The sequence below is a fragment of the Bos indicus x Bos taurus genome, chromosome 3 (genome assembly GCF_003369695.1).
Source record: "Bos indicus x Bos taurus breed Angus x Brahman F1 hybrid chromosome 3, Bos_hybrid_MaternalHap_v2.0, whole genome shotgun sequence".
In the NCBI taxonomy this organism is placed as follows: Eukaryota; Metazoa; Chordata; class Mammalia; order Artiodactyla; family Bovidae; genus Bos; species Bos indicus x Bos taurus.
This window is the reverse complement of record NC_040078.1, coordinates 94025454-94043563: the sequence shown is the minus strand read 5'-3', so window position 1 is coordinate 94043563 and position 18110 is coordinate 94025454. Positions and strand designations below refer to the sequence as shown.

At 35.8% G+C, this 18110-nt stretch overlaps 1 protein-coding gene across 9 annotated transcripts in view; it reads right to left on the bottom strand.

Annotated features, from left to right (window-relative positions):
• TUT4 (terminal uridylyl transferase 4) overlaps positions 1-18110 on the bottom strand; it is a 129245-nt gene that overhangs the window by 18858 nt on the left and 92277 nt on the right. For all 9 annotated transcript variants that reach the window (XM_027537244.1, XM_027537248.1, XM_027537246.1 and 6 more), the window contains exons 16-24: positions 16532-16635; positions 13776-13833; positions 13590-13693; positions 13205-13294; positions 11469-11582; positions 6379-6456; positions 6053-6230; positions 5463-5510; positions 5292-5374 (exon numbers count right to left, since the gene is read on the bottom strand). In XM_027537244.1, the coding sequence (XP_027393045.1) occupies positions 5292-5374; positions 5463-5510; positions 6053-6230; positions 6379-6456; positions 11469-11582; positions 13205-13294; positions 13590-13693; positions 13776-13833; positions 16532-16635 (857 nt within the window). The remainder of the gene's footprint in view (positions 1-5291; positions 5375-5462; positions 5511-6052; positions 6231-6378; positions 6457-11468; positions 11583-13204; positions 13295-13589; positions 13694-13775; positions 13834-16531; positions 16636-18110) is intronic.

Sequence of the window (18110 nt, the reverse complement as noted above, 5' to 3'; positions counted from 1 at the left end):
TGAATTTGGCAATGGCACCCCACTCCAGTACTCTTTTGCCTGGAAAATCCCATGGACGGAGGAGCCTAGTAGGCTTCAGTCCATGGGGTCGCTAAGAGTCGGACACGACTGAGAGACTTCACTTTCACTTTTCACTTTCGTGCATTGGAGAAGGAAATGGCAACCCACTCCAGTGTTCCTGCTTGGAGAATCCCAGGGACAGGGGAGCCTGGTGGGGTGCCATCTATGGGGTCACACAGAGTCGGACATGACTGAAGCGACTCAGCAGCAGCAGGATATAAAATACACATAAATCTTGCATTTCTATACACTAACAATGAAAGACCAGAAGGAGAAACTAAAGAAACAACCCCATTTATCATCACATCAAAAAGAAAAGATTACCTAGGATTAAACCTACCCAAGGAGAGAAAAGACCTGTACTCTGAAACTATAAAACACTGATGAAAGAAATCAAAGATTACACAAACAGATGGGAAGATATACCATGTTCTTGAATTGGAATAATCAATATTGTCAAAATGATTATCCTACCCAAGGCAATCTACAGATTTAATGTAATCCCTATCAAATTACCAATGGCATTTTCCACAGAACTAGAACAAAAAAAAAATCTTAAAACTTGTATGGAGACACAAAAGACCCAGAATAGCCAAAGCAATGCTGAGAAAGAAAAACAGAGCTGAGAAATCAGGCTTCCTGATGTCTGACTGTACTACAAAGATACAGTCATCAAAATAGTATGGTACTGGCACAAAAACAGAAATACAGATTAACGGACTAAGATGTAAACCCCAGAAATAAACCCATGCAACTATGGTCAATTAATCTATGACAAAGGAGGCAAAACTATACAATGGAGGAAAGACAGTCTCTTTAACAAACGGTGCTGCAAAAACTGCACAGCTACAAGTAAAAAAATGAAATTAGAACATTCTTTAACACCATACACAAAAACTGATTAAAGACCTAAATGTATGACCTGATACTATAAAACAAGAGGAAAACAGGCAGAACACACTTTTACATAAATCACAGCAACATCTTTTCTGAGCCGTCTCCTAGAGTAAGGGAAATTAAAAAATAAACAAATGTGACTTCAACTCAAAATCTTTTGCAAAACAAAGGAAACCATAAACAAAATGAAAAGAAATGATGCGATGGACAGGATTAGTCTCCAAAATTTACAAACAGCTCATGCAGCTCAATTAAAAAAAAAAAACCCAATCAAAAGAAGACATATAGATGGCCAAGAGGCACAAGAAAAGATAGTCAACACTGCTAATTATTAGAGAAATGCAAATCAAAAATTACAATGAGGTATCATTTCACATCAGTTAGAATGGCCATCATCAAAAAATCTACAAACAATAAATGCTGGAGAAGGTGTAGAGAAAAGGGAACCCTCCTACACTATTGGTGGGAATATGAATTGGTACAGACACTATGAAGAACAGTATGGAGGTTCCTTAAAAAACTAAAACTAGACAAATTGAGAGAGTAGCATTGAAACATATACACTGCCATGTGTAAGACAGATGGCTAGTGGGAAGTTGCTGTATAACACAGGGAGCACAACCTGGTCTCTTGTAATGACCTAGAGGCACAGATCTGGGGTGGGGGTGGGAGGGAAGTTCAAGAGAAAGGTATGTATGTATACTTACAGTTGATTCACCTTGATGTATGACAGAAACCAACACAACATAGTAAAGCAATTATTCTCCAATGTAAAACATAATTAAAAAAACAAAACCAAAAAGAAACTAAAAACAGAGATACCATATGATCCAGCAATCCCAATCCTGGGGTACATATCGAGAGAAAATCATAATTCAAGAAGATATATGCACCCAAATGTTCACTGCAGCACTATTTACAATAGCAGACATGGAAGCAACCTGAATGTCCACTGACAAGTGAATGGAAAAAGATGTGGTACACACATACAATGGAATATTAGCCATTAAAAAGAATGAAACAATGCCATCTGCAGCAACGTAGATGGACCTGGACGTTTTCATACTAAGTGAAGAAAGTCAGACAGAGAATGACAAATATCATGTGATATTGCTTATATGTGAATTCTAAAAAAAAAAAAATACAAATGAGCTTATTTACAAAACAGACTCAGACTTAGAGAATGAACTTATGGTTATGGAGGGGCAGGGGGAGGAAGATAGATTGGGAGTTTCAGATTAACATGTACACAATACTACATTCAAAATAAATAACCAACTGTATGTATCTGTACAAGGACCTACTGTATAGCACAGGGAATGCTCCTCAATAGTCTGTAATAACCTAAATAGGAATTTTAAAAAGAATAGCTACATGTATATGTATAACTCAATCACCTTGCTATATACCTGAAACTGATAAACATTTTTAATCAACTATGTTCCTATATGAACACAAATTTTTTTTTTAAAAAAGAAGAGATATCTGAAGATACAAGCAGATTTATAGATATGGTAGCAGAAAGTTGAAGAATATCTATTTAATACCATCTCTGCCTCAAAAGGAAAACATCCAAGTGTGAGAAAGGCAGAGAAGAAAGATAGGACAAAACAAATTGGGCACTGAATTTTTAGTAAAATAAATAAAACTTGGAATAGTCCCTATTGAATGGGAGACAGAGGTAACTAAAGAAATGTAGTAAGAACGTCAGAGAGTATTGAAAGTCCAGTTGAGGCTGGTGAACATTAATTTATAGTTTTGCTATAAACTGCTTAGCTTTAAGACTTTTTTCCATCGGTGCTTAGTCCAAGCATAAAGAGATGGTGGATGGCTGAGTTCATGTAAAGCTGAACACACAACAATGCGAAAGAAGGACAATGGTACAAAGGAATATGAAGTATATGCCACAGGGAGACCAAGGAACGTGAGTTAAATGGAGAGGAAAAATGAAAACAGGAGATAACTGACAGACTGGGAGAAAAGGGATTAATATGTCAGAGAACCTAATGAATAGAAGAATAGTTGAAAAGGGAATATTTCAGTGAGCAAGAAAGTACAGAAAATATACTTGGTCGTCATTTTCACTAGAATCTAAGGGGATGAAACACATCTATTCTATATGCTGTTATAATCCTGCTGCTGCTGCTAAGTCACTTCAGTCGTGTCCGACTCTGTGTGACCCCATAGACGGCAGCCCACCAGGCTCTGCTGTCCCTGGGATTCTCCAGGCAAGAACACTGGAGTGGGTTGCCATTTCCTTCTCCAATGCATGAAAGTGAAAAGTGAAAGTGAAGTCGCTCAGTCGTGTCCGACTCTTTAGCAAATCCATGGACTGCAGCCCACCAGGCTCCTCTGTCCATGGGATTCTCCAGGCAAGAGTACTGGAGTGGGGTGCCATTGCCTTCTCCGTTATAATCCTAGTACATATCAAAGAAATAGGTACAAATCAGGAATTCAGTATGTGTTGAAAGAATGAACTTTACTATGGAAAATATTAAGCATGAAAAACTATATTAACAATGTTATTTTTCTATAATATCAGTTAGAACACTGATACCAACTTAAATGTCCATTTAAGGAGAAGAGTTAAACTGGTATACCCAAGCTCTAAAATACCATATATTGACTTTTAAAGTAGAATAAAGCAAATTAAAAGATGACTGGGAAGAATCATAGGCCCCCTCTGATAGGCTCTTATGCCAAATCACATTCAAGAGGATTCTACGTTAGTATTTCACTAAAAAGTCTGACTGCATGAAACTGCTAGGTTTCTAGAAAACACATGCATGCACACATACTAATAGAATTTCCATGATTTTCAAGTAAAATGCTTTATCAGTGCATCACCATATTTATTCTGATTTGACTGTGCTTTTCATTTATTGTTATTTTAATATATTAGTAAAATTATCACTATATTTTCCTTTTGTTATATATTTTGCTTCTGCATGACTTTTGCGCCATTTCAAATTTTACTGTTATTTTATTTTGATTACAATTATTATCACCCCCACTGCCTATGAATCGGAGAAGGCAATGGCACCCCACTCCAAATCCCATGGATGGAGGAGCCTGGTGGGCTGCAGTCCATGGAGTCGCTGAGAGTTGGACACAACTGAGCGACTTTACTTTCACTTTTCACTTTCTTGCACTAGAGAAGGAAATGGCAACCCACTCCAGTGTTCTTGCCTGGAGAATCCCAGGGACGGGGGAGCCTGGTGGGCTGCCGTCTATGGGGTTGCACAGAGTCGGACACAACTGAAGTGACTTAGCAGCAGCAGCCTATGAATCAGGACTATCAAAACTGCTTCAAAGGAAAAAAGCTCTAGACTTTTTCTGCTTTTCTCACCCCAACAAGCAAGAGTGATGAAACTGAACAAGATCAAAGATATTTATTATGCAATAACAGAGACATTGTTTCTCTTTTAAGATTTCTTCCTTCTTTCTCTGTGAGACTGTGATATCCACCCATTAGAAAGCAACCTAAACCAGATAAGACCAAAAGGAATGGGGGATACTACACCCCCCAGTTCAGGGGGTGAAGTGGAACTCTTAGTTCCATACCATTAGTTCAGCTTACCAAGGGCTGTATCACAATTAAAGCAGAAGCCTCAGCAAATAATAAAGTTTTATCAATATTTTGGGCTTCCCTGGTGGCTCAGACAATAAAGAATCTGTTTACAGTGCAGAGGACCCAGGTTTGATCCCTGGGTTGGGAAGAGCTCCTAGAAGAAGAGAATGACTACGCACTATAGTATTCTTGCCTGGGAAATCCAATGGACAGAGGAGCCTGGTGGGCTACATACAGTCCATAGGTTGCAAGGAGTCAGACATGACTGAGCAACTAACCCTTTCACTTTCACATTGATACTTTGGTACTGACTTCTCTGTTTGTATTTTCACCAAGATTTCTAGAGATAGAAGAGAGGCAGTAGGGAGCACCTCAGATTCACAATTAAAGGATCCTGAGTCCTATCAACTCTCACTTGTTTAACAAATGCTTATTTGATGCATCCTATGTGCCAGAAATTATGACAAGCACTGGCAATATGATGGTAAACCTCACAGACATGGCCTCTGTCCTCATGGAGCTAAACAATCTAGTGGGAGAGACAGAATTTAACAAATAGATTAAAAAAACAGATAAAATATAGCCAACAGATATCTCACTATAGACTATGGTAAGTGCAATAAGAAAAGACAGAGGGAGTTATAACCATCTTTTCCCCTATTCCTAACACCAACTTGTAACAGGATTAGGTTTCTTATACTACAAAAAAAAAAGTTCTACAGGAAAACAGAAAAGACTCAGAATTCGAATTATGTAAACTTACAGCTTCTCTGCCAATGAGTGGGTAAAAAGGGGTACCAAAAAGTTTCCTTCCATTGATAAATGCTTTCATGATGAAATTGGTCACTATTGAAAAAAGAAGAAAAACAATGAAGATCCAGACCTTAAGGTGTAAGAGCTTTAAAAGCAGGGTATTTCTATATTTAAAACTTACTTTTTCTAGAAACTCCAGCACCAAGGTTATGATTCAAATCAAAAGGATCTAGAAAAGAAATATTTTATTCTTTAATTAAGAAGCTCACTGTAACATAAATATACTTAGTAACCATAACTAGAGTCTAATACTAAGTAACACAGACCAAAGTCAGAAATTATTATTATTTTTTTTAGAAATTATTTTTTTATAATTACAGATTAAAGGATGGAAACTGGAGGATAAAAAAAGGATAAAAAAAAAAAACACACAAGGAAATATCTTCCAAATTCTAATGTGTTTCAGTTTCCCTCTCAATTTCATTAGCCAAATAAAATTCTAGTTTTTCAAAGGAAATTTGCTGTATGACTCAGAGAACTCAAATTCAGATTCTATAACAACCTAGCGGGGTGGGAAGAGTGAGAGGTGGGAGGAAGGTTCAAGAGGGAGTGGACATATGTATACTTACGGCTAATTCATGTTGATGTATGGCAGAAACCAAAGCAATATTATAAAGCAATTATTGTTCAATTAAAAATATATTTTAAAAATTCTGCTTTTGTCTTGTTTTGCTTTGTTTTGTTCCTAATTAATATCAGATGAATGATTACCTTCAATGGCAATACATTTTGACGTCCACTGCTTCTCAAAAGTTGTCAACAGTTTTTTCTGCCGAATGCTAATTACATATTCTTTGAAATCAAATTCTTCAGTATAGAAGCGAAGCAGTCCCAACCAAAGCTCTCCTAATGTTTCTGTGTTCTTTCCAAGTGAAGGTAAACGTTTTTTCTAAGGTGAGAAGAAAAAAAGGAGAGTGACATATCTATCTATACTTATCCAAAATATAGATCCCAAATCCAAGTAAAATTATTAAATTATGCAAATCCTAACATGTATCAGTGAACATTCCACAACATAAAAACTATGAAGAAATTACCAGTTCTTCTGTTTTATCAAAGAAAAAAGCATTCCATCCATCAACCATTCTCTGTGGAATCTGTTTTCCATCAAAGATCTGCATTAAGAAAATCAATTTTATTATTAGATTTCAAGTCATCCAACTCAAAGCCTAAATACCTTCACATCATTTTAGAATTTACATATAATAGACATATTGAAATATTTATTCCAAAAGGAACATGTCAAGATGGTATAATTTGATGTCAAGTTATTAATGAAAATGAATAAAATGTATCTGAAAGACCAAAGCTGGGAAAGGGTATCTTGAGAGCACCAGACTGTCCAAATGATACATTTGATGTTATCTATTTGGTCTATCAAAACACATCCAGCCCAAGTTTAATTAAGTAAAACTAAAAAAATAAATGAAAATGGCATTTTCATCAAAGGATCACAGATGCAGAAATCCATAAGAGATAATACTCACTGACTGTAAATCTTAAGGAAATCAAAGAAGCTGTTGTGGGGAACAGCTCTAGTACCTTTAATCAATTATGTGTATCAGATGAGGCTGAAAAGGGCCTGGACACTGATTCTCTTTTAAATAGAATATTAGATAGCTTTTCTTGACATTTTGATAAATATTGTGAAATCTTCATGATTAATTATGAATAGTAATTCCCTGTCCTAAGGAAAGGGGGGAAGATAATGCTATTCTACTAGAAGAATTTCATAAGATGATTGTACAGGTACAACTGACCTCTATAAGGAATTTTGAGACTTATTTCTTATAGGAGCTTTAAGAAAGAGATGCAATAAAGTAAAAAGCTGGGATAAGTGCAGAGTCAGGAGACCTCATTTCTAGTCTTAGTCCTGCCAACTAATAATTCTGGACAAGACAATTATCCTTCGAAATCCTCAGTTTTCCCAATGGAAAAAAAAAAAGAGAGATTAGATTAATTAGGTCAGTTGTTTTCAAATTTTATTTTTCTTTCAAACTGTTAGAACCCCTTCCTAAAATGGATTCTTCTTGGAAGTTCAACAGTAAAACAGAGGTACTCTGATAAAAGCCTGAGTGGAGAAAATTACAGCCTATCTTTTCCTTCCTCCACTCCTCACACACATTTTAAAGAGCTCTCAGAGCTTGTCAGGGCTTCCCTGGTGGCTCAAAGAATCCTCCTGCAATGCAAAAGACCTGGGTTAGAACCCTGGGTTGGGAAGATTCCCTGGAGGAGGGCATGGCAACCCACTCCAGTATTCTTGCCTGGAGAATGCCCATGGACAGAGGAGCCTGGTGAGCTATTGTTCATGGGGTCGCAAAGAGTTGGGCATGACTGAGCAGTCTGACTAAGCACAGAACTTATCAAAATAGACTTTAAAACCATTAGCTAAGGTGCTCCCCATGGCTCCTTCCATTTTAAATGAGACAGTTAATTATAAAATTAACTGCATGTCTGTCCCTCTAGTTTCACTCTTAGGTTTAAGTTCCTTGTGGGCAAGGACTATAACTGACATCTAGAGCCAAAACTCCTACCACATCAAAGCCTGCCATATAGAGAATACTTAATACATGTCTGTTGAATGAATATATTTACTCTGTAAGCATGTTTACATAAAGATCAGGTTTCCAGGGACCTAAACTAATACCTGGCCTTTTACTATTTACATATAATTTAAACAAACACAGTTACCAAGAATCATCTAGCATAAATTGCAACATTCCATAAATCAAAAAAGAGAAAGTCCAGCAATTACAGGTATTAATATCTAAAATAAGAGACATGGGATCCTACACTCAAGGAAGAAAAAAAAGGTTTTAAAGGGGCAAAAGTATAACATCTTGCCTTCGTAGATTAAGGTGCTATTATACAAGCTGCCTCTTTAGACTTTGATTATTTCAATAGATTCCTACTTTTGAGAAATAACCAACATCCAAACCCAATCATGTTGGCTAATAACACAGTAAACTGAACCTGAGGGCTCTGGAGAGCCTTTAATCACTGATTTGCCACCTGTTTTAATGACCTATCATGTTTCATAGAGCCTAACTTTTCACTGTTTCAGCCCTTAGAAGTACTAATATTGTCCTCTCTTTCTCTTAAACACACACACACACATACAAAACATATCTACGTTCTCTTTCTTGTCTTAAAAATTTATCATTGATTTGGCTACATCGGGTCTTAGTTGTGGCCTGTGGGATCTTTAGTTTTGGCATGCAGACACCTAGTTACAGCATAGGATCTAGTTCCCCTCCCAGGGATAGAACCTGGGCCCCCTGCATTGGGAGCGTGGAGTCTTTTCCACTGGATCACCAAAGAAGGCCCCACCTTCTTTGTTTCTTTTTCTTTCTCTCAATGCCAATCATTCTCTACTCAAGCACTCAAGTCTTCCCTCTAAAACCTCACCAAACAAGTCTTTCTTATTTTGTATTATGATATTTTAATATCTACTGGAATATTTAAACTGTAATTTTTTAGTTGTGGTAAAATATATATAAAGCTTATCATCTTCAAGCATTTTTAAGAGTACAGTTCAGTGGCATTAATCACATTCACATCACTGTGCTACCATCACCATTATCCATCCACAGAATTTTTCTCATCTTACACAAATGAAACTCTGAACCTATTAAACAATAGTTTCCCATGCCTCTCTCTCTCCAGCCCTGGCAACCATCATTCTACTTTCTGTCTCCATGTATCTGACTACGCTAGGTACCTCCTATAAATGGAATCATATAGTATTTGTCCTTTTGTGACTGGTTCATTTCACTTAGCATAATGTCCTCAAGGTTCATCCATTCAATTTCAATTTTTAAGCTGATAGAAGCTAAGAAAACATAGTTCATAATATCAATTGTGACTAACACTCCCTAATCTTCTCTTGGTATTAATTTTTATGTGAAAATTTACTTTTACTTACAATGATTGCTAGAATACAGCAAAATCATCTTGCTTAGAAAAGCTCCTTTGACCTAAAGAATTCTGTATTGTTGATCATGAATAACACTCAGCAAAGCCTTACTTATTATACCCAGTCACTTAAAGTCTAAGTTCAGTTACAAATGGAGTCAAAGATCATCAGCTTCATTAAACATATCCTTACCCTTAAAAGTTGATCGATGCCAATGATCAATACTTAAATGATGCCAGAGCAATGGACAATGGGGTCCCATATGACAAGCAAAAAAGGCCAGAAGCAAAAATCCATTTATCATCAGTTCATATGTATCACAAAGCCCCCCACAATCAGAGCTCATTATGATGGAAAACATTCCATGGACTGTCTCTCATTTCATCAATCACTGTCTGTTAAGCAGATAATGGAACAGTTCTTGAAGTTGGCTACAGCAATCCTACCTACAATTTTCCAATAATAATATTAATAAAGCTGCTAATGATAATAATAAAAGTAATAATAAAAGCAACCACCATTTATAAATTCCTACTTTAGCATCTACTGCATTCAAAACCATTTGATGTCTCTGTTCCTTATATCAACACTGAAATAATACTACTATTATTACATTTTTACAAAAGATAAAATTAAGACTAGTGGTAGTCAGGCAGCTTAATGAAGGCCACATGTTAAAATCAGGATTCAGATCAATTAACTCTGACTCCAAAACCATGGTCTGCCCATTATATCATCGTCTTTCCATTATATCACGCTGCCTCAATAACTCTTCATCCATGGGTAACATAATGAGAGAACAGAGACAAACCACAATGAAAACAAACTCTGCGTTCCATTTGGGTTAATCACAGTATTCTATCAAAGGCATAGCAAAGTATAGCAAATGGCTGCTATAATATTATTGGGGCAATTATGCATAAGATCTCCAAATTTAAAGCCTTAACAAGAATTAGACTAATATAGAGAATAACCTTGGCTTTGGCAGGCTTAACTAATTCATGCAAAATTTTAAATATTCTATAGTGAACAAACTTGGTAAAAAATAAACATCACTCAACACAGATTCAAGCAACTTAAACTTTTCTGTTAGAAAAGGATATTTAAATTTTTTCTCTCCCACTATTTGTTTAAAAGAGGGAAGGAAATGCTGTTAAAACCACATGGCATTCATTAGAACTTTAAAAAACTTACTAAGGCCATCTGGCACACAATATGGCTTATTATTTTACAATATACATCTTTGCTATGATGACCAAAGTTAACGTGAAATCAGAATATGTGATTTTCCAAATAATTCTGATGGTTACTGCCTACCTCAAAATAACCACCTTTCTAAGAAATTAGACTTTGATCCACCCCAAGGCTTGCTCATTCACTTTGTGCCAAGAAAAAGGAGGAACAGATGATGATTAAGAATTCTTTTGGTTCTATTTTAGAGAGTATAAATGGGCTATAACAAGCCTCTATGAGTCACCAAATCTGAGTAAATATAATATGTTTCTTTTGATGTATATTCTTATGCTTAATACAACTGACATGACCTTACAGAGATAAGAAAGAATTTCCTTGAATTTTTTCCTCAATCAAAATTCACAAAGTTGACCAAAACATATACAGAATAAATCAAACTTCAGGCTTCCCTTCTCAAGAATCTGCCTGCAATGCAGGAAGGAAGACCCGGGTTGGATCCCTGAGATGGGAGGATCCCCTGGAGAAGGAAATGGCAACTCACTCCAGTATTCTTGCCTGGAGAATTCCATGGACAGATCACGGAGTTGCAAAGAGTTGGACATGACTGAGTGACTAACACTTTTAACTTTCAACAAAATCAAGCTTCGTTGCCAAGCACAAGGAGGGAGAATACTCTGGAAAGAAGAAACTATGTATTTTCATCTGAGAGACTGTTTAAGTTTTTGAATGGTTACAAATTTCATAATCATTGGCAGCATTCTAAGGCTGTAAAATACAAAAACGCTGCAAAAGGTATTCAACAGTTCTATTCCTCTAATGTTCTTTCAGTAGTCTATATTCTCCCATAATAAACTCTCCCAAAGGTTCATTGTTTGATTATACCATTAATGGAAGAAGAAAACTTAGGCCATTCATGATAGAAAAATCCCTCATGATCTCATGAACTGAGCAAGGTCTACTATATTTAGATCTATTGCTGTCACAAGAAATGACTTTATAATTTTCTTAAACACTTACCTCTTGTAGAACTGGGATAACAGGTGGTTTTCTCTGCTGCAGAAAGTACAGCACCATAAGGATATAAGCATATGAAGATAAACTTCCCCTAGAAGCATCCCCAATGTCACATCGCTAAAAAAACATAATGATTGAAAATAAAACTTCAGAATCTTATTCCATGCACAAGTATTGGCTACCTTAAAACACCATTTTTAAACTCATCAAACTGTCAAATACCCAAAAGTTCAAAAATGAACTGTTACAGAGGGTATGCATAAATAGGCACTCTTACACATTACAGATAAAAGTATACATCAGTGTAAATTTTATGAAGAATAATTTGACAATATCAAAATTACAAAAGCACATCTCCTTTAATATATCAATTCTAAGAATTTATCCTGTAAATATGCCAAAAACACATGAAATGACTAAGATTTTTATTGTAGCACTATTTTAATAGCAAAATATGGGATCTTTCTTAAAAGCTCATCAGTAAAATACAGGTTTAAAAAACTGATGAGTATCCACACAATAGAATAGTATGTAACCATTAAAAAAAAAAAAAAGTAAACCCTTAGTATACTAATAGGAAATAATTTCCAATATCTACTGCTCAGTTAAAAAAGCAAAATACAAAACAATGTTCTCAGTATATTATATCCATAATAAAAAAAGAGGTAGGAAATGTATATATTTGCTTGTACTGGAATAATATATTTATAGAAGGATACAGAGGAATGTTTAACACTGTTTGCCTCTAACAAGAGGCAATGGTTGGTTAAGAGACAGATGGGGAAGGGAGATTTTCTGACATAAAGGGAGGGAGAAGAACGATTTCTTTAACATGAACCACGTGATTTCATTACCAAAACTCCACTAGAGCGAGGATCTGTCATGTTGGAGTTATTTGGTGAAATGAATATAGAAGACTAGCTGTACTGAATATGATCTGTAGTATGTCGCTGGATGCCCTTCTTTTCTAAGATGACTTACTATCCATAAAGACACGTATAGAAATATTTAAACAAGTATGTCTCCCTTTTGGAAGAATGGGCTTTATGAAATGAAAACATAACTGAGTCACTCCCCTACTAAAACCCTTCCACCAACACATTCACAAAATTACCTATTTACTGAGCAGCTACCCATAAAGCAGACACTACACTGAAATAAAGATACAGAGGCCTCAATCCTCATGGAGTTCATACATGGAGTAGAACAATCAAGAAAACATTATTGAGTATTTTAAGTGTGATAATAGAGGAAACATTAGGTTTTATTGGTATTGCTTTGTTTTCTTGGCCAGAAAAATTTACCACTAAATCGAAATGAGTTTGAGCCAGCTCTGGGAGCTGGTAATGAACAGGGAAGCCTGGCGTGCTGCAGTCCATGGGGTTGCAAAGAGTCGGACACGACTGAGTGACTGAACTGAACTAAAATCCAAATACCAGATCTCCTAATCCAGAGCTTTTTAACTTCGCATGCCAACTCTCACGCTTGGGGCTGAAAATCATCACTGAGAAATTATACTATGAGAAATTTACTAGAATGTTACCCTTGAGAATACAGCAAACCCAGGAAAAACGAAGAATCAACCTAGTCTAACAGGTATACTTTTAAACCCATTAATATTGACAGTCTCTTCTTAAAAGCTCAGGTAAACAAAACTGAGAAAACATTTTTCACAAGTCTGACATCAATATGTTTTACCTTAATATCATAAGTATTATAACAAAGTGGATCACAAATACCTTAGCAAATACTTTCATTGTATATCCCAAGTACTGTACTCTAGGATCAATAGCTGCATATGTAGCTAGCATTCTTGTGTTATGCTGAGCCTGAAAAACAAAATACATATTTGAAAGCACTTCAAATTTACTAAAATTAAACTTACAGATCAGATAAAAAGGTAAAATGAACATCCAAACAGATGTTAAACTTAAAATACCTGTATGGGAGTCAAGCAAAAACTAATTTTCAATCTGCAGGAAATGTTAAAATGATCAATAAAATTTTTTCCCTTATACTGCTCACATTCATAAGTTTTAAACATAGAGGTATAGTCAGTGATCTGCAAACTTTTAAAATGACAACTGTAAACATACCTGGGTCTTTACAAACAGTGAAACTTACCAACGTATTATATAAACTGATATCGCCTTCTAAACCACTTCGCCTGTGTTCAAATTTTACTATAGGCACTTTGGCAGTAGTTATAGGCAAAATGTTTCTTAAACCTGATTAAAAAAAACAAAACTTTACTAGGTTAAACAATTTTCATAAAACTGAAAAAAATTCTTTTTGTTTTAAAGTTCATACCTGGATGTCTCTTAAGAATTTTTGCCAAATTTTCAATTATTTCCTTACAATTTAATTTCTAAAAAACAAAAATAAATAATTAAATTAATAAATAAATAAGTCTGTCTGACTTAACTTGGCCTTGTACAAATTCTATTTTAATCTAGACATTTAATACTAGCATATAAAATCTCCAGCCAGAAGATCTACATAACCTCAGTGGTCAAAGAACATGGGTCCATAGACCTGCAGTATCACCAACAAATGGAAACTTGATAGAAATGCAGAATCTAAACCCCTACTGCCATCTACTAAATCATAATCTGCATAGTAACAATAGGCCCAGGTAATTCAAATCTGCATTAAAGTTTGAGAATCACAAAAACAGGGAAATAATGTTTTAAAATACACCGAAAAACAACCAGAGATGGGTTTGGTGAAGACAAAACAGTATAGTGATTAAGAACATAGGCTCTAAATTTAGACAAACTTGGATTCAAATCTTGAACCTAAGTACTGACTAGCTTGAACCAAAGTACTGACTTTGACCAGATCCTTAACCTCTCTTGAGTGTCATACTACTATTTTATAAAATCAAGATAAACATAAACTCATACTCTGTAAAGTATCTGGAAGATTACATGAGACACCTAGGTAAATCATTCAGCAGCATACTTCATACACAGTTGCACTTTAAGTCTGTCATTTATTATTATATGTTGATGAGGAGAAGAAAAATAATCCTACCATTACCAACACCTCCTTCTTCCAAAAAAACCTCCCACCTCTGCCAATTTAAATGTGTTGGTTATTTAAAAACTAGACAGCAAAGCTGATACGGTAACAATAATCATAATATAAGGAACAGGAAGATAATGGCATAAACTAACTGGACTAAGCTCAATGGCTATACCTACTACTAAAATCACTTTTTCATATCCCCAAAATGTTCCTTTTTAGCTACAAGAGAAGAGCAGCCACTGCAGCTTAACCTGAGGATTTCAAGGGAATCCTTAGAATTAATCCATAATAAAAGATGTTATTTTTATTATACAAAAATACGATTTATACTAAATTAAAAAGTTTCAATTATGGCTCATCTGAAAAAAAATTTAGTATTTTTCATTGTTTCAACTTTCCAGTGTGAATGGCACAGACACTATACAATATATAAACCCTTAGTGATTAGAGGTCTAATTATTAAATTTTACACAGAAGAAATCTAAACTCTAACCTCCTCCCTGGGTAAAAACTATTTCCTATTCCCTCAATTCCTGCCCTTCAGAATGGAAGAGGGAATTCTGTCCTTCAGAATGCCATCTTCCCAAGTAGATGGCATTGAGTAGAAGTTAGTTAAGGAGAACTAAAAAATTTACAACTCTTCAGTTTCTTTATAGAACAAAAAGATATTAACACCAGAAGCAATTTCTTGAGACAAGAAATAAGCATCTACCAGGCATCAGTGCCATCTTTTCTTTGGTTCTAACAATGAAATTTTTTTTAAAAAAGCTATTTCACAGATACACTATTCTGCTGAATTCTTTTATAATACAACAGAGGGTATACTGACACCACTAAAGATGCCAGAAGCTTGGCCTCACCCCAATCTTGCAAGCAGTCCCTGAATTGGAAACATAAATCCCAACAGCTATGCTGGTAAAGAAACAAGCAACTACAGGGATACCCTCCTTTTCTAGTTGTTGCTAGGAAGGCTTGGGACACTTCTTTCTTGTCCATTCACTCTCTTTCTTTATGGAGCTTGGACAATCTTATTCCCACTGTTGAGGCCTGGCACACAAAGAAGGAAAACATAAGTACCCACTCCCACTGCTGAGACTGCTCTGGGGGGAAGGTTTGCTCCTGGCATCTCATGGTGTAACTCAGAAAGCTTTCAATCTCAGAAAGTAGTGGTTAGGTTCTACAGTACTATTAGTACTATATTTCAACTACATTATGGGTTAAATAAATTACAGAGAAGCAGTGGGATACAACGGAAAGAGCGTGAACTCTGGAGACAGACAGACCTGGGTATGAATCCCGGCTCCAACATTTACTAGCTGTGTGAACTTGAGCAAGTCAGTTTATCTCTCAAAGCCTCAGTTTCCTCATCTGTAAAATGGGGGAAATTATCTACCTCGAAGGTGGTTGTAAGAGTGAAATGAGAAATGTATGTAAAAGTGTATACTGGGGACTCAAATGTTAGTTCCCCTTCCCACCCCAAAATGAGTTTCTAAAAGCTATCTTAGAATGCATCATTTATAACAATTCTTCTACAGAAAAAAATGTGCTTTGAGTGCCCCCAAATCATAATTAACTTGCAGAACACAATCCATTTATAAATTAAATGTCCACCTTTATCTTCTATCTTTAGTGATACAGAGACATCACCTAACAGAAGAGATATGAAAAGATGGTATAAGTGAGATCAATGTTCCCTACCCAAACTAAAGCAACAGTTTCTCACTGGCTCTAAAGAAAAAAATTCCAACTCTATGGCATATTTTTTTCAAAAATTCATTGAAAAGCACTTGTAACTATCGATGACATGGGTTTCACATCATAAAATCACTGAACAGTATATTTACTCAAATACTTGAATGTCTTTTAAAACAATAATGCTAATGTTTTTACATTTCAAACACTGCTACTGCTAATATATTTATCCAAAGAATGACTTCACACATTTTTATCAATTCTACATACAAAATTAAAAACAGATTCATCATTGGAAGAAAATATACTTCCACATCCCTTTCCAAACACTAAATAACTCTTACCTCTGCATTTTCGTGGCCTTCAAGTGTCATACAAATATCCAGATCACTATCACGAAATCCAAATCCATTCTTAGAAGAGCCAAATAAGCACAATCTTGCCTTTTCTAAGTAAAGAAAAACAAAAGTCAAAAGTTGTATAATTACCAGGAAAGACAAATCTTCTATTAACTACTAATGGCCTACCACAGGATGATCTTACCCAATTCCACAGCTTAAATTACCTACCACTGGCAAATGTACCGAAAAATTCCAAAACACTCACCTAAAGCCCAAATGTTCTAACCAAAATCCTACACCTGTATATCAAACTGTTTTTTCCATTTTTCCACAGACTTCATAAATTCAACAAGTGCATACTAAACTAGCAACTTCACCTCAAATCTACTATTATCCCTATAATCCCTGTTTCTCAGCAAAGAGGATCATCGTCTACTCAGCTGTCTACACCAGAAATAAACAAGTGGTTCTTAACACCTCTCGACTTCCACATTCATACTCTTACCAAGTCCTTTAGCTTCTTCCAACATAACTATCTCATAAACTCATCTACTTTTATTCATTTTCAACATCAATACCAATAGTTAAAATCAACATTTAGAGATTTATTTCTTGGAAATAAACTGGGTTTTTTTAGGGCACAATTCAAATAATTTTACAAATATCACCTCAGTATATAGAATTAATCCTCCTCTAAAAGTGAGGGATTAATCCATTTGATATAAATTATAATAGGGTTATTCCTTCATGCTTTGTTGTTGTTCAGTTGCCCAGCTGTGTACAATTCTTTGCAACCCCGTGGACTGCAGCACACCAGGTCTCCCTGTCCCTCATCATCTCCCAGAGTTTGCCCAAGTTCATGTTCATTGCATCAGTGATGCCATCCAGCCATCTCATCCTCTGACAACCTCTTCTCCTTCTGCCCTCAATCTTTCCCAGCACCACGGACTTTTCCAATGAGTCGGCTGTTTGCATCAGATGACCAAAATACCTGAACTTCAATTTCAGCACCAGTCCTTCCAGTAAATATTTAAGGTTGATGTCCCTTAAGAATGACTGGTTCAATCTCCTTGCTGTCCAAAGGACTTTCACGAGTCTTCTCCAGCACCATAGTTCAAAGGCATCAATTCTTTGGTGTTCTGCCTTCTTTACAGTCCAGCTCTCATAACTGTACCCAAACACTGGGACGACCGTAGCCTTTATTATATGGACCTTTGTTGTCAGAGTAATGTCTCTGCTTTTCAACACACTGTCTAGGTTTGTCATCACTTTCCTGCCAAAAAGCAATTGCCTTCTGATTTCATGGCTACAGTCAACCATCTGCAATGACTTTAGAGCCCATGAAGAGGAAATCTGTCACTACTTCCACCTTTTCCCCTTCTATTTGCCATGCCGTAGTGGGGCCAGATGCCACGATCTTAGTTTTTTTTAATATTTAGTTTTAAGCCGGCTCTTTCACTCTCTTCCTTTACCCTCATCAAGAGGCTCTTTAGTTCCTCTTCACTTTCTGCCATTAGAGTGGTATCATCTGCATATCTGAGGTTGTTGATGTTTCTCCCACCTATCTTGATTCCAGCTTGTA